The sequence below is a fragment of the Carassius gibelio genome, chromosome B25 (assembly GCF_023724105.1).
Source record: "Carassius gibelio isolate Cgi1373 ecotype wild population from Czech Republic chromosome B25, carGib1.2-hapl.c, whole genome shotgun sequence".
Taxonomy (NCBI): Eukaryota; Metazoa; Chordata; class Actinopteri; order Cypriniformes; family Cyprinidae; genus Carassius; species Carassius gibelio.
In genome coordinates, this window is record NC_068420.1 from 13,282,081 (window position 1) to 13,306,977 (window position 24,897).

Here is a 24,897-nt window from a genome sequence, read left to right on the forward strand (position 1 = left end):
GTTCTAAAGTGTAACCTAAATTCCTTCAATAATTTGCCTGCCTGTTATACATGACACACTCACAACTGCCAGTGGCACACACGTTTCAGCCTTGTCCAGTCATCGCCACAAGAGTGCAGTGTGCTTCCATGCTTTCAACAACACCGTGTGAAGCAAGAGCTCTCAGCAGATTCCTGTGGGGTATCTTCATTTGACATCTCATACACTTCAAAAACTCTAAAGCAAAACATTTCTCACATGTGGTTTTTGTGTGCATATGAGGGTGAAGATCGCTATTAAAAAAAAAATTATGGAATGGATTATTTGCACAAAAAGTGAAAAAAAAAAATTAAAATCTTATTTCAGGATGCTGGTATTTCAACAGCATTTTTTATTAGCAAAATAGTGAATATTAGTCAACATTTGTTCCCATCCAATGAGAACCTACATTAAAGAAATGTGAATTTTAAAACCATTTTAAATATATGTTACTATCAGAAAAGACTCCTACTGAAAGCTTCTAAATGAAATTACATTATACAGGTTGTCAAATCATGTATTATGTAACATGGGTATGTGAACCTAGTGCAAAAAGGATAGTTCTACAGGAATTCTGAAGAAAAATTTTTTGGTCCTTCTTAATGGATTCAAAAATGGTTCCCTTTGATCAATAATAAAAATAAAACAAAACTGCAAAATGTTGACCTTTTGCCAAGTTCTCCATTAAAAGTTGAAGATTTGCAGGTGCAGAGGAACTAATTCATCAGCAAATTTCAGGCTCACCACAGTTTTTCCATCATTCCAATCACAGGCAAATCTGAAAACACACACACTGGTAATGACGGCTGCGCGTGGGTTTTCAGAACTAATCTGACATGCTTGGATTCTTCCCCATTCAATTCATAGCTCCCACAGGTGTTTGGTCTCAAGAATATCTTGCTTTCATATCTAGTTTAGACTACTACTGAACAGATGAAAGCTGTGTGGATAAATATCAGCTGGCTCTTAATTAACAGCTGAAGTGGGGGAAAAAGCACTGCAAGATTAACTGCAAGGCACATGACCTTAAAGACAGAAAGCGACAGAATGATGTTCCCCAAATCCCACTGAATGAAAAATACCCTTAAAAAGGACCTGTCAAGTCAGTATCTAAAAACTGTCAAAAACTCCAGCAACAATAACAGTTGTACAAATATTTTACACAAAATGCTCTTTTTTTTTTTCTTTCCTAAAACGCACTAAAACAATTCTAAAATGTTTGGAGAACATAAATATAAAGTTAAGTAACGCATTCAACATTCAGTTTCACTTTGACCTTCCTCCTGCTCTGGTTCTCCCAAAGATTCACATCAGGCCACTCGCAGTCACTCTGTCAAAGGCAACATTTAGTGGATAAATAAACAGTTCTGCCAAAACCATGTCGATGAATGAATTAAAAATGAATCTGTTGTGCTGCTGCTCACTTGTTTTAGAAGAGCCCACAGTCCTTAAGGTTGTTTTTGATGATGACGTCAGTGACTGCGTCGAAGACGAACTGCACGTTCTTGGTGTCGGTGGCGCAGGTGAAGTGGGAGTAGATCTCCTTGGTGTCCTTACTCTTATTCAGGTCCTCAAACTGACACTGAATGTAAGCGGCCGCGTCCTCATACGTGCTGGATCCTTGTAGAGAGATTCACACAATTAATATGGAGAAATACACAAAGTATATTAAGTTATAAACTAATATATAATATCATTTATATTATTTCATAATATTATTGGGGAAAATAGTATTACAATTTCTATAATATATTTCGCTTTCCATACTATTTCTATATTTAAACTAATGTTAACAGAATATTAATAGTATCTGGGTATTAAAGGTGCAGTAGGAGATCTTGGAAAATGCTAACTTTAGCCTGATAGCACTGAAAGCGATGTTGACCAAGGCCACGCCCCCTGAATGCACACACAGACCAGACAAAACGAGCGCTCTGATTGGACGAATATTTCGTAGTCCTATGCCTTCAACAGAATATATAAATACACAAATATATTTAGACCACTTAACTAAATGATTGGGATGTGAAGAGACTTTAAATAAGCGTAACAAAAAATTTCTGAAGGCAATCACCTATCGCACCTTTAAAATAATACTGATATATACATATCTATAATATATACAATTTTAGGCAGTTGTGTTATTTAGATACATAAACATTCTTCTAGCTGACTGATGAGCTTATAGACACTGAATGGTTATTCTGAGGTAAATGTATATTACATTGTAATGTTTACAAGCTTTACGTTTTCTGCAGTTTGAAACACTGAATGAGCTTTTATACGAGACATTTCATTAAGTTGTACAGTAGGCTCTCCTATAGAATAGTCTCTCTTTTGATATTAATTTGCGTTTATTATGTACTATAGTAAAGAGGAAGATTAAATGAGTTCTCTTGCCACTTGAACTGAGGCGCTAAAGTGATCTTGCCTGCTGCATTAGAGCGCCAAAAACAAAACTATTTATTGTTTGAATTTCGTTATGAATTTGGAATCATTTTAAATCTAATTCTTTATTAAAAAGTAACAAAAGCACTAAGCTTTTTTTGATTACTTCACGGCAAGTGTGCTTCAAATAATATGAAGTTAACGCATTAACATAACACAGCATAGACTAAGATCTTAAGAACAAACAATATTATTAATGATTATAAACAAGAATTTTCACCGATATTGCCAATATCCACACAGCTGACAGCTTAACCTGTTGTTGCTGGTTTTCTGCACGGTCACGTCACACGTCTCCGTCATCTCTCGCACTGTACAATTGAGCTGCGTTTAGCAGGTGTGCGACAGCAGAGATGAGGACCGTGCAAAACTTATTTTTCCCTCACTAAAACTTTGATGTGCACACGTTTAAAACGTTAACATAACAAAACAAATAGGAAAAAAGGCATTGAATGTACATTTTTAAGTTATAACATGTAAATATATATAGTCACCAGTGGCGACCTCAGAAAAATTTCACTCTCAAATTAATACTTTTGTTCGCAAATGTGACTGTCACAGTCTAGTGCCCTGAATGTTGTCTTTTTTGCTAAATTTTGCCTACCAAATATAAAGACAAAGCCGAACCGTTTCATTTCTTAATGCATGTTTTGAACGACTTGGATGAATCATTAGGCTCATTAGATTTGAAGCGGCGCTGCACAGACCCATCTTTTTATGACATCAAAAGTACCGCAAGAACGATTCAAAAGCTTGCAGAGTCATCTGCTCTCTATAGACCTCGTGGTACTTTGATGTCATACACAGATCGATCTGATGGTGATGATCCGCTTCAAGTCGAACAAGCCTATTGATTCAATGAACCATTCATTAAGAGAACCATTTACTTTACTCTTGAATGAATCAGCCATTTGAATGAATCAAATGATTGACTCAATCAGTGACTTAATCATGAAGACATTAATCACCACCTACTGGCATTTTTAGTTCATTAAAGTATCATTTCAATCAAGAAATGATTTCATACTCCGATAGTAACGGTAATAATAACAAAAACATTAAATGTATAGTTCACCCACCCAAAAATTTATTCATCATTTACTCACCCTCATGGGCCAAAAGAGTATGTGTAATAAATTATCAAAATATTTATTTTTAATGTCTATTTGATGTTTTACACAACAATGATTTTGTCTTATTTGTCTATAATACAAAATATTTCATAAAATACTATAAAATATTACTATACAAACTGTACTTAAAATAAATAAATGGGAAATCAGGAATTTTTAGCTGTTCATACCAGTATACTCTGGGAAACAAATAGTAAGTGGGCTTTTTTTAATCTTTTCTTCAAACAGATCCTTCTTGTTGAGAAACAGGATGATGGAAGTGTCCGTGAACCACTTGTTGTTGCAGATGCTGTCAAACAGCTTCATACTCTCATGCATTCGGTTCTAAGAGATGAGAAAGAAAGCACTGTTTGGGAGGAACTTTAAAAGCCAAAGTTTCGGTTTCGTGACACTTGATGCTGACACTGAAAGAGATCTTGTTTGAGCACTCACCATTTCCTCATCTTCAGCCAGGACGAGGTCATAGTCGCTGAGAGACACGCAGAAGATGATGGAGGTCACTCCCTCAAAACAGTGGATCCATTTCTTCCTCTCAGATCTCTGGCCGCCCACATCAAACATTCTGAAAGTACAGGAGATTGTGGGTGGTGAGACACAATGACATTTACTAGGAATTTTGGTAAATACTGGTTTAATCTATGTATGATTTTGATCAGACAATCTTATCCAACATAGACTATGATAAAAAGTGGTACATAAACAGATGACTCAACTGAAAGCTGGCACATGAATCATGCGCACCTCAGAAGTCACACTCTTTTAGGTATTACACGTCTCAAAAACAAACCAAAAAAAAAAGTGTTTTATTATCAGTTAAAGCATGGGTGGCAATACTTACTTGAAGTGAAGGTCCTTGAAAGTGAAGTGGGTCTCTACAATACCAGTTGTCTTCACCCTGGTCCTCAGGACATCTTGCTGAGTTGGGACATAGGAAGAACTGGATATTCTGTCCAAGTCATTAAGGTAGCTAGAGAGGGAAATACACAGTTCAGCTGATTAGAAAAGTTATTCAAACTCTATTTAATGAATTTAAGGTGAAATTATTTAAACGGGTTGCGTTACGGGCATCCCAGAATTTGAATCCCTGGTCAAGAACCTTTCCCGATCCCACCCCCTCTCCGCTTCCCGTCAGATCTAAACTGTCATATCATTATAATGGCAAATAAAAAAAGAAAACACCAAAAATAAAATGTAAAAAAAAAATAGGCATTTTTTAATCAGTTCTGTTCTGTGACTTTAAATGAAAAAAAAGGTGTCTATGAGGTTTTGTTTATTCAGATTTTTTTATTTGGTGTTTTTTTTCACACTCAATACAGTGTTATTGAATCTTTATTATAATGTACTAGAATACGGAGGTGCTGATAGTTGCCACTATTTGCAATAAGTGGTAAAAACAGCAGAAAACCCTGTTATTTTAGCATAGTGTAAATATAATCTATAGCTATAGTAGATATTGGCACTTAGTGTAAACAGCATCTAATTGCACTGCACAATCTCATGAATAATTGCAACCACAGTTAATAGATTATAACACTTCAATTCATTACAACACTATGCATTAGAATCATTTACAGCAAGATTTAATGTATTATTACACCGTACATTATAAGGCATCATACCCTTTAATAACCTATAGAATAATAAAAGCTTTAAGTAAAGTGTTTCCATGTAGACTTCTTTACAGGGGAAGTCGTGGCCTAATGGTTAGAGAGTCGGACTCCCAATCAAAAGGGTTAAATGAAGAGCACAAATTCTGAGTATAGTACTTTCACTTTCAGTCACTTACTTTCAAAAACAGACCCCAAATTCTGAAGAGCAGCAATTCCTTCTAAATTTGATCTAATTTTTATTATGTCATAAAGTTGTCTATTGTGAATACGTCTTATTCATCTGGGTTGTATGCAAAAGGTAAGGGTTCACAGCATGCTTGGAGAACACAGGACAAATTTGCATTTTTGAAAAGTTTGCATAAAGGATATTTGAATCATAGACCATAATGGATGGAATAACGTCAATAATAACTCAATGTAAACGCAATGTCCACACGCAGTGCACGAACCATTGACGTGTTCAGCAGCCACAGTGGAAATGGAGCTGGATTATGTGGATAGCCCAAAAGTCATTATGTGGGAAACGGGCTCTGGAGGGAAAAAAAAAAAAAAAAAAAAGGCAAAAAAGCTAAAAGACACTCACTATGAAGCCGAGTCATTGAGCTGGTACTCTCTGGAGCGACTGAAGCAAGCCTGAACACCCCCATCCTTCCACAGCCGCTGGATGATTCCTGACAGCTCGCTCGTCATGTATCCCTCATCTGCAGAGCCGGCCAACACAAACAGCTGCCTTGCATCATCCTGCAACACAGCCAATCCAAAGATTCTTGATTTCCTTTTTAATGCTTTAGCATTACATAAATAAGTGTGCATTGAACCCTACTTTACGTTAAAACAGCAGCACTTACAGCCCGCCCAGGATCCGCAAAGTCAATCTTCAGACGGCCCATGGCCCTTATGATGGCGATGATGGACTGGATAGTGTTGCTGTAGACCACAGCCCTGAACTGTTTGCACTCTTCCTCTGAGTAGCCTGCTTCATGGATGATTCTGTGGGAGAAAAGACAAATGGCATTAATTCAAGTAATAAAGCTAATAGTTTCTGGCAAGTAAATTGCAAATAGAATCCAGAAAATAAAAATAAAAATTTAAAGTGAAGATATATCACTACATCTGCCCTAGTGCTTAATTCTAATGACTCTGAAGATGTATGCTCAAAAGTTATAAATGCCTGACAAATGCAGGGAAGTCCCTTAATAAGCCGTGTCCACAATCATAGGATTATGTCATTCACATTTCATCTAAATAAACACTGCTATCACTTACATCCTGCGTGATTTCTAAACATTACGAAACTAGGATGACATAATAGGGGTTGAAACTTACTTCATCTGTTTGACAATTGTACTCTTTCCAGATTCACCAGCCCCTGCAAGAGAAAGAAAGAGCGTGTTAGCCAGATGGACACGCACCCAAACATTCCAGATCCTTCCCTGCTCCAAAAAAAATAAATAAATAAATAAAATAAAAAAATAAAAATAGTATGAGGATCTGACTCTGAACGATCAAGCCTTCGTGGCTTCTGCCAGCTCAGCAAAAAGTATTTGTTGGTATCAGATTGAGCGGGAGGTTCTTGTGATTTCACCACAAGTAACTGGGTGAGGAGAAGACATCAACTTAAAACTTGAAATTATATTGTCATGTGCATCCTTGCCACTCATGATGACAAACAAGTGATATCAAAATATAGGGATGTCTATGAAACTGAGGCTATTTAGGCTCATTAAGTGGGTATTTGACTCCCTTGTATGCTAACAAGATGAAAAAAAGAAACTGGCTTCAACAGTCAACAGTGATGTGAGGAATTGTGTAGGGGTTAATCTTAAAGGATTCATTAAACATCACCTCACTGTAATGGGATTACAGACAGGCTTGTGTAAACAGATTAGCTATAGGTTTAGATGAGTATGTCAGCACAGGTTTGAAGACAGGTGTGGGGGGGGGGTATAAAAGATGATTTGAGCCGGTCAAATGTGTTAATAAATTGTGTTAATATATTTAAGATATTATTCATACATTTTCAAAAATAATACACTATAGTTCAAAAGTTTGGGGACAGATGTTTTTGTTTTGATGTTCTTGAGAAATGTTATGCTCACAAAGGCTGCATTAATTTCATCCAAGTAAACAGTAATATTGTTAATATTGTGTAGCATTATATTATTATAATTATATTATTTAACATATAGACAAAATATAAATAAACTAATTATATATAAGTTTGAAAACCGCAGTGTTTTCAACTAAAATTCTGCCATTTCAGAAAAAGGCTGGCTGGTCTTTAATGTACCTACATTCAGGAAAATCTCAATACTCTCATACAAGTTCATCCGCCTTCCGTGAGACTAGAGTTCATCTGTTCACCGAGCGAACGTTTCAATTAACCAGGACGTCTTCTTTCTCTTAATCCCAAAGCACTGCAATTAGGCCACATCAGCATCTTTCACAGATTGAAACCCTACTGAGAGGAGACCAAACACAAGAGCACTGCATTTACCCCAGAGACCCCACAAAACTCCCACATCACTCGATGAAAGGCTTGCGGCACCTAATGTTAATCCACGCTATTAATTTTCCTCCAAAAAAAAGCCATGCTACCTGAAATATCAAACCGTTCATTAAAAGTCATCAATAGTTTCAGTTGTCAAAGAATTTCAGAGATTCAAAATGTCAAATTTCAAGCAAAATGCAGAATTTTTAAATGGAAACCTCAATTTGAAAATTGGGAATTTCACACAAATTTCTCCCCACAGATTTAGTATTGGGTTTGAATTTTTTCATGCAAATTAAAATGAGGCTCGCTGACCAACAACTGCATGCGCTATACCTCACAAAGTCTACATTTTTGACAGTTGAGAATGGACTTTTTGCTGACTAGGCCTACATTTGGTAAATGTGATCATATAAATTTAATTTAAATTAAATTAAAATTAAATAAAAATTAAATTAAAAATGTAGTTATTTAAAATTAATAAATGTGATCATATATTACCAACAAGACTGCAGACACTGAAGTTTTGCAAAATTTCAGAAAAATTCTGCCTCCAAAAAATGTATCGTTCTCTGTCAAAAGTGTGGCGCTTAATGCAACTGTTTGTCAATGCAATGAATTTTCGCGAAAACACGAAATGTTTCCCCCTTTTTCAATTTCAAATCAGACATATTATATTTTAAAATTATGCTGGCATAATTTCCCACTAAATTTAGCTGAGCAATGGTAAATGTTACCACACCTATATAAATCCTTTTGAGATTAAACCTTTCAAATTGAAGCTAGAAAACGGTTTAAGATGGTAGGCCAAACCCGTTCCTTGGGTTAGGGGTTGGTTCAAATTATATAGATGCTTGCTTTATTCTAAGATGCATCAATCCAAGTTTCTGATGCCATGCACTGAATTTGACTCCCAAAGCACTGGTTTCGCCTTTTGTTTGGTCTCCTGCGGCTGCGTTTATGATGCTGTAATTTGAACTGGCTCTTTGGTTCCTGGGCAACCAACAACAACTGCCTGAGACACACGATAAACACGCTCTATACTGTAAAGACATGCTCGTCTACACAGAATTACAACATCTTGATATGCATTCGTGATGCTCATTGAATGTCATTGTGACACTAAATTCTTTGAATAACCACCCATGAAGGTACTTTCTCTTCACAGCGGTGGATTTATTCTTAGTAACAACCCTGACAGTCACCATTTGTCCCCTGTATAGTCTAAACAGGAACTCCAGTCTGTTTTACAGCAGGCGTTGGGACATATGCTGTTGATCTGCAATGCCAAAAAGCAAACAAACCCAAGAAAAGCGGCACACAGAGGGCGTATAATGAATCAGCACATAGGGGAAACCCAGTTAACTAGATAATTAGATGCCAATTCCCTAAAGTTTGATGGTGTAAGGGAAGGTTTTATGTCCTCTAACAATTTACACAGCAAGAGGACAAAGACAATAAATGGATAATTAAATGGCCAGTTCCAAGCAAAAAAAAGTTGACCATGATTGTTTGCAAGGGAACTGGCATACCAATGCCCTTTGAATGAATAAACTTGCATGTAAACAGCACCAAGTGCTTCTCTTTAGGGAGTTTGTGACATTTCTGTAAAACAAATAGTGTTTAAGCTGCACACACCATCAATAATCAAGAAAAGCAAATAAAAGTTTCAAGCACCACAAGCAAATAAATTATTTGGCTTCATCACTCAATGTCCACAAAAAGTGCTCGCACACAAATACTGGAAAAGTACCAAAGAAACATATGCAAAACAGGAATCGGAAACTGAGAAACAAGTGGCCTCTATGTAAATCACTATGAATTAACAAGTCGACTGCTTAAAGATAACAGAAGGGAAAAAAAGCAACAGATATTGTTTATAAGATGCAATTATTTAACACATAAATAATAAGTAAATAAATGAACACTATCTGCTGATTAAATATATTTGTATATTTACTCTAGATTATTTAAGGGCTGTGTGTTGAAAAACCTAGACAAGTAATGAATCAAATTTATCACGCATTCAAGTTTAGGACTTTCCAGACTCATGATATTTCTCTCTTTAAACCCATCTTATCATCATCCTCTCCCGTTTACTCCAAACAGGCATCCAGCAGGACCCTCCATATGCACAAGCTCGCTAATCATAATTGGATGAGGTTTAGGGTAATCTATCAGATCCATCTCAATTCGGATTAAATTAGATTAAACTAGTCTTTTGTTGGCTGGATTAGCAGAGAGAGCCGTTTGCGTCTAACTGGCCACTCTGTGAATATGCAAACCAGTACTTCGAAGAGCTCAAAGCCAAAATAAAAGACAGAATATCAATAAAAACCTTTACGCTAGAATTCCGTCTCTGTATAGACACATAAACTAAACTCTTAAAAGCGGTGTTAAATGTGATACAGTAAACTGAGTGAATTAGCTTCACATGCTAACCGAGACACCAGCGCGGTAACGTTACGTTAACTACAGAAATAAGTTTCCAGAGTCCATAAATACTCGCTTGACTTACTTATTCTCCACTCATTGTTTATTGACATATTAAATCCACTGTTGAAATGTCTAATATGTGCTGTTAAGTGCACTTTAATGGACTTATTGATCCAGTAGCGGAGCGGCTAACTCACTCACCCAGCAGTAGCAGCTTGACCTCTCGCGACGCTCGCTCTCCATCATCGCGCAGGTTTTTGTCAATCATTTTACTCCTCTCCTGGGCGCTCTTGTCGTCCGAGCTCAGGGTGCACCCCATCTTTCTGGAGTTTCAAACGATATAAGAAGTCGAAGAAGCTAAAAAATGCGAGGAATGAAGAAATATCACGCACAATTGGTTAAACGTTATTCTTTGACGTTAGCCACCGCGACGTCTCACGCCCAACTCTCTCTTCTCTCTCTCGCACAACGGAGTCTCTTCAAACTCGAGTTTTCCCAGCGCTTGGAGTTTCTCAAGTTAAATAAAAACGGAGGGTGTCCGTGATCAGTCGAGTGTCTTGACTGCCATGATGTTTGATTAAAAATAACATAAAAATTGACTCATTTAACGCCCAGTCTCACGCTCCGCGTCGCCCACTGCTGTTGAAGTGGCGAACAGATCCAACAGATCGCTGGAGTTTCCTGTTTCTTTTCATACATAAATCCCCCTCCTCGGCCGCGCGCCTGGAATGCACGTACACGTGCATGTGTACGCGAGGGTGCGCGCATATTGATCCCAGGTTGCTCTGAAGTCAGATTTTCAGTGTTCACTGTTCAAAAGAAAAAATAATACTTTTTCATCTTATTAATATTTAAATAATATACATTATTAAAATACTAGATAAAATACATCATATTTTATTTTATGTATTTGTTTTAATTTTTTACATTTATCTATTAAAAATTATATATTATTTCTTAACATTTCTAAGCTTAAAATGTTGTTTAATTGCTTACATATTATTTGTTTGTCATTTTTTATTTATTGACAGTATATTATATATTTTTATATATTGTTTATTGTATACTTGTTAATTCTTATATATTGTTTATTTATTGTTATATAGTTTTTCCTTTCTTTTTCTGACTTGTTCTGCAGTCAATCGGTGTTAGCTGCATTAGATCTAATTTCAATTGAGTTTAACAATAAAATCTCCATTTACTTAATATCCTCACAATATTGTTTCACTTTATTTGTGTATGTGTGCCTGCATAGGTGGGTGCATATGAATAATTTATGGAGGAAATGGCTCCATTTAGTGAGATGAATTGGGCCACATCTGGTCACAGGTCTAACCATATTCAAACAGATTCAGATTTAGGAGATTTTCTTATAGGTGGCACGTAACCATAGAAAAAAAATATATATATATATATATTCCAAAGATGAGCTCATACATAAGCTTTAAAAATATTATCATATCCAGCCTTATTATTTTACATACTATTTCAATTTCAAATGACATGAGCATGCAAACCAACGAGCAAAGTTTCCCCACGTATCCATGACTAGTGTATTTTCCTAAAGAACCACAATGAAAAGCAGGAGCATTCAATCCATTTAAAATGAGAGTAATCATGGTGACTGAACATTCATTACACTGATTTATAGTGCCATTCATTGTAGTGACTGTAGAATACACATTGAATTACAAACTAGTTTTAGTTCTAGGCAAAACTCACTCTTGCATTTGTGCAGCCATGAAAAACTGTCTCCCCTGGAAACATCATCATTAACCATTTTGTTCTGAGGCTTTATTGTATTTCAATTGAATTATTCTTCTAAAAACATAAAGATTAATATAGCTGACACGGGTAGGATGACTCTTATGTGAATGTATTCTTAGTATAAACAAAATATATGAATCTATTATTGCTAGAACGCATTTAAACAATATTTAAAAAGTAAATAAAAAAATAAAAATAAATAGTGACAATATTTTGCATTAGGATTGGATCATGTAGTATTCTAGTTCAAAGTTTTCCTCAAATAACATTTGTTCAATATTTTATTGTTAAAAACAAAATAAAATTGCATTTTCGTGTCTTTTAATTAAATACAAAATAATAAACTAGGTATATTTGAATGAAAAAAGAGACACAACCCTGGAAATGCCGGGGTGCAGTATAATCTCGTATGCGTCTTTATGATAAACGCTAAAGTGGTGAGATGAGACAGCAGAACAGAGATAATTGTGGTTTCTGCAGCGTGGTGAGACTTGTTAAGCCTAGGCACTGATTGCTTGCTGTGCTGCTTGAATGTAAGAGACACTGCTGAGACAGGACCTGAGGGAGAAGTGTGCGTATGTGAGTGTTTGTGATTACACTGGAGGTGCGGTAGGGTATGTTTTTCTTTAAAATTGATTTTATTTAAATTAATTATGCGTTTATGCTCTAAATTCAAGCTTTATTTCCGTTTTGTTAGGATTTTGCTGATTTACATTTGTTCTCGTTTCTCACAAAGATAAAGATTTTACAGTAATTGAGCTGTATTTGGCATGGCAGTCAACGCCCTGCTCAGCAGTACCACCAAGCGGCTGATCACCGCAACAGCATGATCAAACAGAAAATAATAATGATAAATATAGCTGCAAGCAGCAATCACTGAGTCAAGCACTACATAAGCAAGCTTCAGACCAACTGCAGGAATGAGTAATTAAAACCATTTTTAGATTATTTAAGTCAAAATATAATAAGATAATAAATAGAACCACTATTGGTGTATCACTTTTGACCAATAGGTGGCGCTTTTACCAAATTAATGTGACATGGTCAGTGCAGTGTGAGGTGACAATGGCGCATTCAAAGTTTGGTGTCATTATGTCAAATATTTTAAGAGATAAAGCCTCAGATGCAGTTTGGCACTATGCCTAAAATGTGAAGGGGGTCACTGAACGCAAACAGTTTCGTTTATCGACACGAAATACATATATTTTTTGTCAGCACAATCCGAAGATCATCTGAATTGATTTTGGTGAAAATCTTAACAACGGTTGACGAGGAGTTCGAAGAAGTAGGTTTTCAGCATAAATCAAAATGCAGACAGGAAGTTTGGCTCACTATAGCATATGTATGTATATGTTATGTATGTTGTCGGCTTGCCTCAATTCATATTTTGAGTCCAGTTGCATTACAATAGGTTAATGCTATCAAAAGTTATTAGCATTTTTCTAAATGTAATTATTAATGGTTATGGCGCTGTTACCAAATTGATGTGGCATGGTCAGGTTGAGGTGACAATGGCACATAAAGTTGGATGTAAATATGTCAGAGCTTTGCAGAGACACAGCCCTCAGATGCAGTTTGGCATCTTTCCAGAAAATTCGTTGACATGCTAAACGAGAACCGTTTCTTATATCAACACAAAATTCATAACTTTTTGCCAGGATGGTCTGACGATGATCCGAGTCAAATTTATTGAAAATCGGACTGACAGTCTAGGTGGAGTTAAAAAAAGTAGGTTTTGAACATAAATTAAAATGGTGGGCAGGAAGTTCAGTCAATCGAGGCAAAAATTGGTGCACGTCCTGATTTTGCCAAGTTCGATGTGTTCCTAGGTCAACATATTTTGTTGACCCTGGAACAACATTTTACTCCAAAAATATATTCTTAACCATATCCCTACACCTAAACCTAACCTTAACCATGAGTAATCCCTAAAATCAGAGGAAATGATAGATGAATGACACTGATGAACAAGCACCAAACACTGATTTTAAGCATAAACTTCACAAAATCTATAAACTGGTTCTTCAAATCTGATTGGTTAATCACAATGTTGTTCCAGGGTCAACAACGATGTTGTCCCAGGAACATGTCTCACTTGGTAAAATCAGGTTAGCGAAAATTGGTATCAATGTTCTCTGCATGATCCAAGGAATCTATCAACATTAGTCCCATTACCATTGCCATAGACTTGTAGATAGATAGATAGATAGATAAAAAAAAAACACAAAAAGAAAAAATGGTTTGACTCAGACTACAAAACTGAAACATGAACCATACAACCCCAGCACAAGTTACTGAATACTGTTCAAAACTAAAACAATACAAAGACAGTATTAGAGCAAAAAAGCAACCATCTGACCAAAGGTTTCCAAGAAATAAAAACATTCAATAAATCATAATCAGTTCTGGGATATTTGGAATAATCTGAGCACAACAAAACCAATACAAGATGGAGAAATTTGGACACAACATTTTGAAAACTTATATAAAGAAATCCCACCAAAACAACTCAATGACAATTATAATCCGATCAAACAAAATCTACAAACTTATGAAGACAAAATCCAGTTGACTTCCCAAATGAATTGACTAACAAACTCAAAAACCCAAAATGTCGGAAATCTTGTGTTCCTGGCAGCATTCTAGGTCAAATGCTGAAACACAGCACACCTGAGCTTCCTGTGCTCAAGTTATTCCACACTGTACTTAGTTCAGGCTGCTTTCCTGACATCTGGAGACGAGGACTCATTTCCCCTATTCACAAGAGTGGAGACAAATTGGACCCTAATAATTTCAGAGGCATTTGTGTGAGCAGTAATCTGGGGAAGTTATTTAGCAGTACTGTAAACCGTAGAATGGTAAACGTCCCGAGTCAGATTGGCTTCCTTCCAAATCACAGAATGACTGACCACATATACACCCTACACACCCTAATAAATGGAACCAAAAATGGGAAGATATTTGCATGCTTTGTCGATTTCAAAAAAGCATTTGATTCTATTAGGCACGACGGATTATATTATAAGCTTTTACAAAGTGGTGTAGGGGGTAAAGTTTTTGACATTATAAAATCAATGTACTCCAACAACAAATGTGCAATCCGAAATGGCCACAAACATACAGAATTCTTCACCAAAAACATCAAGCTTTTGCTGTACGCAGATGATCTGGAGCTGCTGTCATCCACTGCACAGGGACTACAGCAGCACCTGGACCTGCTGGACAACTGGGCCATGGCAGTAAACCTCAAAATGACCAACACTATGGTCTTTCAGAAGAAGATCAGATGTCAGAAACACAGATACCGGTTCAGTCTAGACAGCAGCGCCCTAGAACACACGCTGCAGTACACTTACAGAAAAAAAATCCAAAATACTGAAGTACCGCTTCCAGTACTCTTTGATAGTGTGATTCAGCCCATAGCACTGTATGGAAGTGAGGTTTGGGGTCCACTCAGTGATCAGAGCTACACTAGATGGGACAGACATCCAACAGAAGCCCTACACACAGAATTCTGCATAACGACACCCAATAATGCATGTAGGGCAGAATTAGGCTGATTTCCATTGATTATTAATATGCATAAAAGATCTCAAAACTTCTGGATGCATCTTAAATGAAGTCCCACAGAATCACTATGTACATGTATACCAAGCTTTGGCAATATTGTATCATTTACTGTCATGACAATAAAGCAATTTTGAATTGAATTGAAATAGAGAAGCAGACAGACCGACAATAGATAGACAGACATACGATAGATAGATAGATAGATAGATAGATAGATAGATAGATAGATAGATAGATAGATAGATAGATAGATAGATAGATAGAAGATTTTAACATTTGTTGCGTTCATGTTTAGACTCTTCCTCTCTCCTTATGGTTCACTGGGCTCTCATGTAGGTGTGTTTAGAGCCCACCCTCGAGTTTAAACACTCATAGAGCTCATTACAGAGCGTCACTGCAGAGAACACCAGACAGCTCACACAAGACGGATGCTATCGACAATCATCTGCACCCATAGAAGTTATGACTGGACAATGAAGGACATCTTACTGCAGAAATAAGGTTGTACTATTGCTTTTGTTTATTTTTTTTTATGATTTACACAAGCTGAGCTACGTTAAAGGAGTGCACATGTTGTCATGTGTTTTATAAGTTATATTTGTGTGTTACCATTTACTTTTTTGCACTTTATAAATTCTTTATTGTTTAAAATTAAGTAAAACTATAATATTGTTTAACAATTTTTTTAGAGAATAAAAGTGAAAATGTTGATGTTTCATAATTTTCCTTTTCATAATTGTTTTACTGTTTAAATTTAGCTGAGGAGTCTTTAACAGTTTACATTGTGACAACTTACACCTATATAGGTTCTCTATTGGGGCATGTTGTCACAAAAATGTACATAATTGTACTGTTCTTTTATATGTTTGTATATATTTTTTTTTCTCTCTCTCTATTCTTCTGCGCAATAATGATTGAAGTATGTGTCTATGCAGAAAGTGATTTTCAAAAACGAACCTACTATGTGACACTAGAGTAACAAGTGTGACAACTAGCCCCATGCTGCCCTAAACTATAAAACACTGCTAAACTATAAACTAGGAAACACAGCTAAACACACACACACAAACTAATCCAAGGGACACATTTTATCACCAGTGCTAAGATGGCTGTTCTTTGTCACAGCACTGAGATATTTCCCACATGGCTGTGCTGTATTGCCCCTGGCTTTCTAACAAGAACTCGTGGCACCAGCTAGAAGGCTGAAGACTGGTGACTGAAATTAGCACAATCTTAAGATAAAGAATTAATATGTCTGTTTTCACAATTTAACACCTTCCATCTTGATATTATGCTCTGTCCTCGTTGTTTTTGCCAACAAGAACTAGTTTCTGAGATTGAGCAAATCTGACAGCACATTAGTCCTATTATTAATCTGACTTAAAACAGCAGACATAGACCAAGAGCTTCAGCAATATGTTGGACCATATTGACATTATTCATATCAGATTAGCTCATAATGTCATTTATCCTTCAAAGAGAATATAAAACACACACCAGCACACATCCTCAGCTTTATTCTTTATTCCCAGAGTGATGATGACCAGACTATATCTACCCTTAACAAACAGGATAACCATTCAAAGGCCATTCACTTTTGAGCACAGTAGTAAAACAAAACTTCAGTCACTTTAAATCAACCCAAACTCTCATTGACAGAGTACATATTTGCTCAGGAGCTCACCTTTAAGAACAACACATACCATCTGTTTGCATTATATATGAAATCATATATAGCTCCGCCCGTGATGACTTTATGAAGAGCTGCTTAGTTTGCAGTAATAGACACTTAAACAAAACATGCTAAAGCATGCTACAAAACAGAAGCAACAGCACAGAAACCACATATTAACATGCTAAAGACCATCCAGAACAACCTAGCATCCCTCTTAAACACTGAGCAACACAAAACAACACCCAGCTCATCCAGACTGGGAGACCAGCTAAGACCAGTGAACCAGTTTAGGCTAGTTTTAGCTTTTTTAACACGCTAACATGTTGTCATCGAAACCTGTTAAATCTAGTTGTTGAGAATGCAGTTTTTGGTGCTGATCCAAGCTGAAGTGTGAAGTACAGTACATGCTGTCCTGTTAAAGCTAATGCACTTATTGCTCCCATGGGCTGTCCTGGCTACAGTAAATGAGACATATGCTATTAGAGTCCTTTCCTCCATCCAGCTACTGTAAAATCTGTGTGATTATATTAGAGTTAGTCATGTTTTCCCAGCAGTATTATCACTCCCATCAATGTGAAGCTTTTCTCCTGTGCCTTAATGGAAATCTGGCAGCACAGAGCCCAACAAAACAATACAGATGTACTCTCTGTTTGAGAACGATGCTTGGCAAACAGACTCCATCCGCACAGATGCGGTACGGGCCGTAATATTCTGAACAATAAAAACAGGAGTGGCCTTTTTTAACTGCGTTTTGTGCATTATATAGAAAGCAGTGATGTTTACTGAACAATTTATTGTATTTTTAATATAGTAAAAGATGCAATAAATATATAGTGTCCCCAAAAGGTATTTAATATATTGTCAAAGAAAAAAAAAAGGAACTGACCAAAATAAGAACAATGGATCAAAAATAAAATGGATTTTATGACTTCAAAATAAATGTTTAGTTTTAGTTTTTGATAAAAAAAAATATATAGAAAGTTGAAAAGACAAATGTATTTAGTATCGCTATTGTTAATGAAAATTTATAAAAACTATAATTAATTGAAATAAAATGAAAGTAAAAAATAAAATGAGAAGAAAAATATAAAAACTTAAAAACTAGAAATGTTTCCTTGCCAACTGTATAAAATTATATTAAAGCTAAACTGAAATATTGCAGAAAAAAAGACCAAAATAAAAATATTATTGGAAGAACTGAAACCAAAATAAAACATATTTTATAACTTCAAAGTGATCTATAATAAAAAATATGAAAATTAAAATTATATAAATTGTAAAAAAAATATTTGTAGTTTTAGTTATTGATACAGTATACTGAAAAGTGACTAAGACAAACTAAATATAAACAGAAAAAAATGTCTAAAAACCTAACCATTTGTTTCCAGACTTTTTTTACCTTTAATATTCTGAGGCTACTGATCTGAAATGTTTATCCTGTTGCTATGCAGTTTCTAGGGTGTTTTGGGCCATGCGGTTGCTTACTGACCCATGTAAAAGCATCTGTAAATGTAAGTAACAATATTCTTTTTTTAACCCTTAGGCTCTGATGTGCATGTTCTGTGATGAGGAAAGATGGAGACGTCCAACTTCACTCTTTCTCCAAACTCCAGCCATGCTAACCAGACCGACTCTTCCCCACACAGTCCATACTCGCTCGTCGAGCTTGTTCTAATCATTCTCGGCCTGACCACTTTAAGCCTGATCACCATTATCGGCAACGTGCTGGTCATGCTCTCCATCAAGGTCAACAGGAACCTCCAGACGGTCAACAACTACTTCCTGTTCAGTCTAGCATGTGCTGATTTGTTCATTGGTGTTTTCTCCATGAACCTGTACACTGTGTACATTGTGACGGGCCGCTGGCCTTTAGGAGCTTTGGTGTGTGACCTCTGGTTGGCTCTGGACTATATGGTGAGCAACGCCTCTGTTATGAACCTCCTCATCATCAGCTTTGACCGATATTTCTGCGTCACCAGACCTCTCAGCTACCCGGTCAAAAGGACCCACAGGATGGCAGGCGTGATGATCGCCGCCGCTTGGATCCTATCGTTCGTTCTCTGGGCTCCGGCCATCCTGTTCTGGCAGTTCTTCACAGGCAGCCGGACGGTTCCCGAGGGCGAGTGCTACATCCAGTTTTTCTCCAATGCCGTGGTCACCTTCGGGACAGCCATCGCTGCCTTCTACCTGCCGGTCGTCACCATGACCGTACTTTACTGGCAGATCTCCAAAGCCAGCCGCAGCCACGTCCGAAGCAGAGACAACCGCAGAGTTTCTAGAGTCAGTAATGACGGAGGCCAGGCTGGACCCACAGCTGGGAGCAATACAGAGAGGAAGTCGATCCAAGCAGGAGAGGAAATGGTTCTACGCAAGCAGAGGGCTTCAGATGCCGCTACAGGTAATATTTTCAACATTGCAAACCAACCTTGCTAAGACCAAGGGCTATCAAGCTCCAAAACCAAAAAAAACAATCTATACCAGAAATTTCCAAACCTTTTCAGTTTAAAAAATGTATCAATTTAATAACATTTGTGTGGAATGAAATAAATCTGAAACAATAAAATGAAATATACATATTAGGTGAAAAACCTAAACAACTTACACAAAAAATAGAAATTGCATTGGTACTGGAAAAAAAATAGAATAAACTGAATCACTAAAATTCTTAAAACTACAATAAAAATATATTAAAGCTGAGCAGAAACACACACACACACACACACACACACAGTTAAAAGCACATACACAAATTTAAATGATAACTAAAAAAATTACTCAAATTCAAAATATGAAATACTATAATAGTAATAGTATATAATTGGAAGGAATGCTCAAATATGACCCCCTTTCTTTTTTCATTACTTCTTTATTATTCTAATAATATGCATAGGAGAAAAGAGTCATAAAACAAAAATAATAGATACAATAAGTAACAAAAGTCAGGTTCAGTAAAAGAATAAAAAAAGTGAGCAGTAAATATTAAGATATAATAAACTGATGGAAAATTCAGTACAGATGCAGGGAAGAAAATTTTATTTTAGAATAAAAACAATTTTATTAGATAGATAAAAAATATAAATGTATATATAATCATGTATAAAGACACATTTAAAATGAAAAAAAAGATGCATATATAAACATTAATTTTTAAAGCTAACTTGTTTGAAAATAAAATATTTTTAACAAATTAAATAGAAGCTTCCTAATATGAGTAATATATATATATATATATATATATATATATATATATATATATATATATATATATATATATAGCAGCTATCTATGTATCTATAATGTGTATGTGTGCGTGTATTTTTTATTGTTAAACTATTGTATTGTTAAAATGTCAAAATCATTAAATGTGTTCAAAATCATTGATAAAATGTTTAAAAATGATTATAAATGATAATTATAAAAATAAGACTGAAATTGAAGCTGCTAAGACATATAATTACTTTTCTGATACTTTTACGGTCTCTTTTGAGAGCTCGGCAGCTGACCATATACAGTAAATCACAAGTATTATGTTCGTTTCCCAGTTTGCTAAATCAAATACAGCTAAATCTCATAATTTCCCTAGATCTCGCTGAAGATGTACTGTACCCACCTGCAGGAGAAGAGCGCGAGAGTGAGAATGACTCTATATCTGGCCGTGTACTTGCTTCTTCCTATCAGAGGGATGAGGCTGCCGTATCCGTATGCACTAACAGTGACATCAGAAGCCATCAGAACCAATCAGCTCCGCTAGCCACAGGAAGTTTGACCAGATTCAATTGCTTCAGAACAACATCCCAAAAGGACCTGCAAAACACCTATAAACCCAACAACAGAGCTCAGGACATGACCAACGGGAAGAAAAGGCTGAGTCTGGTGTCACAGAAGATTCAGAAGAGAAAGAGCTTATCATTGCGGGAGAAGAAAGTCACGAGGACCATTATGGCCATTCTGGTGGCGTTTGCAGTCACATGGACGCCCTACAATGTCATGGTGCTCATCAACACGTTTTGCTCTCACTGTATTCCAAACACGATGTGGACCTTTGGCTACTGGCTCTGCTACATAAACAGTACGGTGAACCCAGCCTGCTATGCCCTGTGCAATGTCACCTTCAAGGACACCTTCAAACAGCTGCTGACATGCAAATACAGAGATATCCATGCCCCCAGAAAACATTAAGACTGTGCACTTAGAAACAGCTTCACTGATCATATCCAGAGTCTGGTGGTTAGGATCCGTTCCTGGGTTTGAAAATACCAGGCTTGTCCCAACTGTTGAAACATTTATATGATATGTCAGCAGCCAAATGATGAGGACTACTGAAAAGTAGCTGCGTTTTATTTCTTTGCATTATTAAAATACAAATATTGGTCATTCTCATTGGTGCCCTTCCAAGCTTCTTGCTAAACATTTTATTACAAATTGTATGTATAAAACAACTACTGTTCCACAAAAATGTTAAAAAGCACCAGTTTTGAGCATTAATAATAATAATAAGAAATGTTTATTGATCAGTAAATCTTCAGAATGATTTCTGAAGGATCATGTGACACTGAAGACTGGAGTGATGCTGTAAATTCAGCACTGCATCACAGGAATAAATTATATTTTAAAATACATTCAAATTTAAAAAAAAAAGTTATTTTAACTGTAATATTAATTTGCAATCTTATTGTTTATTTTAACCAAAGAGACCTCCATTACAGTGCATGTATTTGGTAAGAATCGTGTTCTCTTTCAATGTGACTTTAATTTTCTTATAGTATTTAATAATGGTGTTTCATTACTACACACACAACACACACACACACACACACACACACACACACACACACACACACACACACACACACACACATATATATATATATATATATATATATATATAAACACATTTTTTATATAATTATTTGCAATTTCTAGAGGTGCAATATTCTGCATGTATAAAAAGTATTTATTTATTTTGATTAATCTACTATTGGAATGTACAGCAGTGTTAAAATAATCGAATGTGCACTTTTTCACTTCCAATTAAATGTACACCAAACATATTTAATTATCATGTTATCTTATGTACATAATATGCCGTTAAGTTATTTAGGCTTTTTTTTAAGTGAAATTAAGGAAAGAAACGTAATTCAGATAGAATGTAATGAGTGTTGTATTAAACTGGAGAATATATATATATATACATATAGTAATTATCAGGAATGAAACAATTCAGTTAAAAACAATTTTAGCTTTAATCATTTATCATAAGAAAATAAACAGACATCTTGTAGGTCTTTAACAAGCAAACTGGCCTTTTTTTTTTAAAACAAAGTTTAAATTGCATATGTTCCATTTTACCAGCGAGGAATCACATAAACCCAACAAGCAAGTTTTCCGTCTGTGTCCACACACATGGTAAATATTTGTTTCCTCTTCAGTTTGCATTATAATGCTGGTTTTTCAGGATAAATACTTAAAGGCAGTGACAAACTGCGTTTGTCAGTGGGAATGAGAATAAAATACATTTTACCTCAATATGAAGCTCTAAAACAAAGTACAGAAAAACACAAAGGCATTCAAAGGGGACCGTCAGACTATAGCATTAACAAGGCTGTTTCAGTGTTTTATTGCTGATTCAATTTGAACTACATCACGCCTCTTTCCCGAACAGGCTTAGTAACACAGTACATGACGTCTTGATAAAATACTACACGTCTCTAGAAGAGCCAAGACATCGCTGAGGTAGTCACGAGGTGTAGCAGGGCAGGATCTCAGACGCGTCTCCTAAACCCTTGACCTCGGTCATTTGCCAAAGTCCCAGGTTCAGCACCTTAAGGCAGGGCAGCTGCGTGATTCTCTCCAGTCCTCTTTTGGTTATTTTGGTACAGCCGTACAGGTCTATCCCCGTCAGCTGCGTCAGGTGATCCGCTATGAGCTCGAGGCCCTTGTCCGTGATCCGCACGCACTGGCCGATGTTCAGCGTCTTGAGCTCGTGCATCTGCCGGACCATCCGGTTGATCCCGTCATCGCTGATGTGGCACGAGCACAGCGACAGGGACTTGAGCTGGTACAAGCCCTGCGCGATGTAAGCCAGGCTCTGGTCGCCCACTTTGTCGCAGAACGACACATCCAGCCCGCAAAGCCTCAGTGCGCCCATGGAGAGATGCATGAGTCCCGTGTCGCTGATGTTATCGCACGAGCGCAGGTTCAGTGTCCAGAGGTGGGTCATGTGCGACAGGTGGATCATGCCAGCGTCGGATATGCCACCGCAAAAGCTCAGGTTTAGGACTTTCAGATTGTTGAGGCCCTTCGAAATGTGCTTGAGCGACAGATCGGTCAGTTTCTGACAGTCCTGCAAAGTGAGGTGCTCCAGACTCAAGCAGCCCTCCGCGGCGCTGCGCGTCATGCCGGACAAATGTCCGATGCCTACATCCGAGACGTGTCTGCAGCTTCTCAGATTCAGGCTTTTGAGATTATGAAGCCCCCAGGCGATAAGCAACAACCCCGTGTTGGTGATATTACTACACCCGCCCAGATCTAGCAGCTCCAGGTTCTTGAGATACTGCGCGATCCTGCCCAAACTGGAATCGGTGATCTGTTTGCACAGGCTCAGGTTGAGCATCCTCAGGGACGGGATGTCCTGCACGAATGCATGTCCCAGGCCGTTATCCGTTAGGTTGTAGCATCCGCTCAAGTTAAGGCTCTCGATGTTGGGCATGCCCTGGATCACATAGCTCAGGCTGCGCCTCAGGCTGAGGATCTGGACTTTCTTGATGCCTCTGGTTTGGAGGCTGGGGAACAGAGACGGGTTTGCTCTCCTCAGGTGGAGTTTGGCTTCTACTCCTCTCCAGACGGATTTGTGGTACGATGCGTCTCTCCACGCCGTGCATACTTGCGCAACTCTGCCTTTGCCTTTGACGTCCAGGTAGTTGAAAATCATCGCTAAGATCTCCGGGAAGAGGCTCGAGACGTGGATCTCCATTTCTGAGAGCGGCTCGTTAGCTTAGCGAAGTTATTAGTCTGGTCTGGTCTTCTGCCGGCGGGGACCGCATGTAAAAGAAACGCCGTGAGAAATGTAAGTAAATGAACAACGAAAATAAAAACCGAACGCGCTTTGTTGCATTTAGAACTCGGTCTGGGATTCGTTCGCTTGGAATAACCAGCTCACGTCGCTGTGTTTGCACCGCCAGGTCTCCGTTGTGACTGTTTCTAAATCGCGGCGCATGTTTAGTAAACATAAATTTAGATCCATGAAAAAGCGCGCAGGAATGACTTTTGGAAAAACTGAACATAAACGGTTGGAGAAAACAAACGATTTCGCGTGAATACAAATCAGCCAGCCATTTGACGAAAACTATGGCGTCCAGTTTCCGGTAGCCTTTGTCTTCGTCTATTCAAAACGGGGAGGGTGACTGTTCAGCGGATCTGTTTTAGCACATTGAAAAATCCTTATGTTTACGTTCGAAAGGTCTGAAATGTATATCTAAAGTAATTATTTTTCTTTAAAAATATATTAAGTATTACATTTGGCCTAGTGAATTCAAATTGTGTGCTTTACAAACAACAGCAACCCCCCCTATAAGTGATGGGACGTGCGAATCATTTGCGCGAATCGGTTCCTTTGATCGGTTTCAAAAGAATTAGTTCACAAAACGTGAATCTTAAAGTCATAACGCAACTACGTCTTTGCGTGATGCTTCTAAAATCTGTACATGATGTTATACATATAATTTAATATACATGTAAAAAATACATGCT

At 37.0% G+C, this 24,897-nt stretch overlaps 3 protein-coding genes across 3 annotated transcripts; 1 reads left to right on the forward strand and 2 right to left on the reverse strand.

Annotated features, from left to right (window-relative positions):
- Nucleotides 1–336: 336 nt before the first annotated feature.
- Nucleotides 337–10,818, reverse strand: LOC128014314 (guanine nucleotide-binding protein G(i) subunit alpha-1-like). Its single transcript, XM_052597791.1, has 10 exons — nucleotides 10,529–10,818; nucleotides 10,338–10,459; nucleotides 6,536–6,578; nucleotides 6,058–6,199; nucleotides 5,793–5,950; nucleotides 4,438–4,566; nucleotides 4,032–4,161; nucleotides 3,770–3,923; nucleotides 1,443–1,638; nucleotides 337–1,348 (listed from the first exon to the last, which is right to left on the reverse strand). Exons 2-9 carry the CDS (start codon nucleotides 10,453–10,455, stop codon nucleotides 1,448–1,450), a joined length of 1,065 nt encoding a protein of 354 aa, XP_052453751.1. The 5' UTR covers nucleotides 10,456–10,459; nucleotides 10,529–10,818; the 3' UTR covers nucleotides 337–1,348; nucleotides 1,443–1,447.
- A 7,754-nt stretch (nucleotides 10,819–18,572) lies between these two features.
- Nucleotides 18,573–21,889, forward strand: chrm2b (cholinergic receptor, muscarinic 2b). Its single transcript, XM_052598104.1, has 2 exons — nucleotides 18,573–19,546; nucleotides 20,732–21,889. The coding sequence occupies exons 1-2, from the start codon at nucleotides 18,724–18,726 to the stop codon at nucleotides 21,325–21,327; spliced, it is 1,419 nt and encodes a 472-aa protein (XP_052454064.1). The 5' UTR covers nucleotides 18,573–18,723; the 3' UTR covers nucleotides 21,328–21,889.
- Nucleotides 21,890–22,372: 483 nt separating this feature from the next.
- fbxl14a (F-box and leucine-rich repeat protein 14a) lies at nucleotides 22,373–24,620 on the reverse strand. Its single transcript, XM_052598324.1, has one exon. It carries the CDS (start codon nucleotides 24,119–24,121, stop codon nucleotides 22,886–22,888), a length of 1,236 nt encoding a protein of 411 aa, XP_052454284.1. The 5' UTR covers nucleotides 24,122–24,620; the 3' UTR covers nucleotides 22,373–22,885.
- Nucleotides 24,621–24,897: the final 277 nt, after the last annotated feature.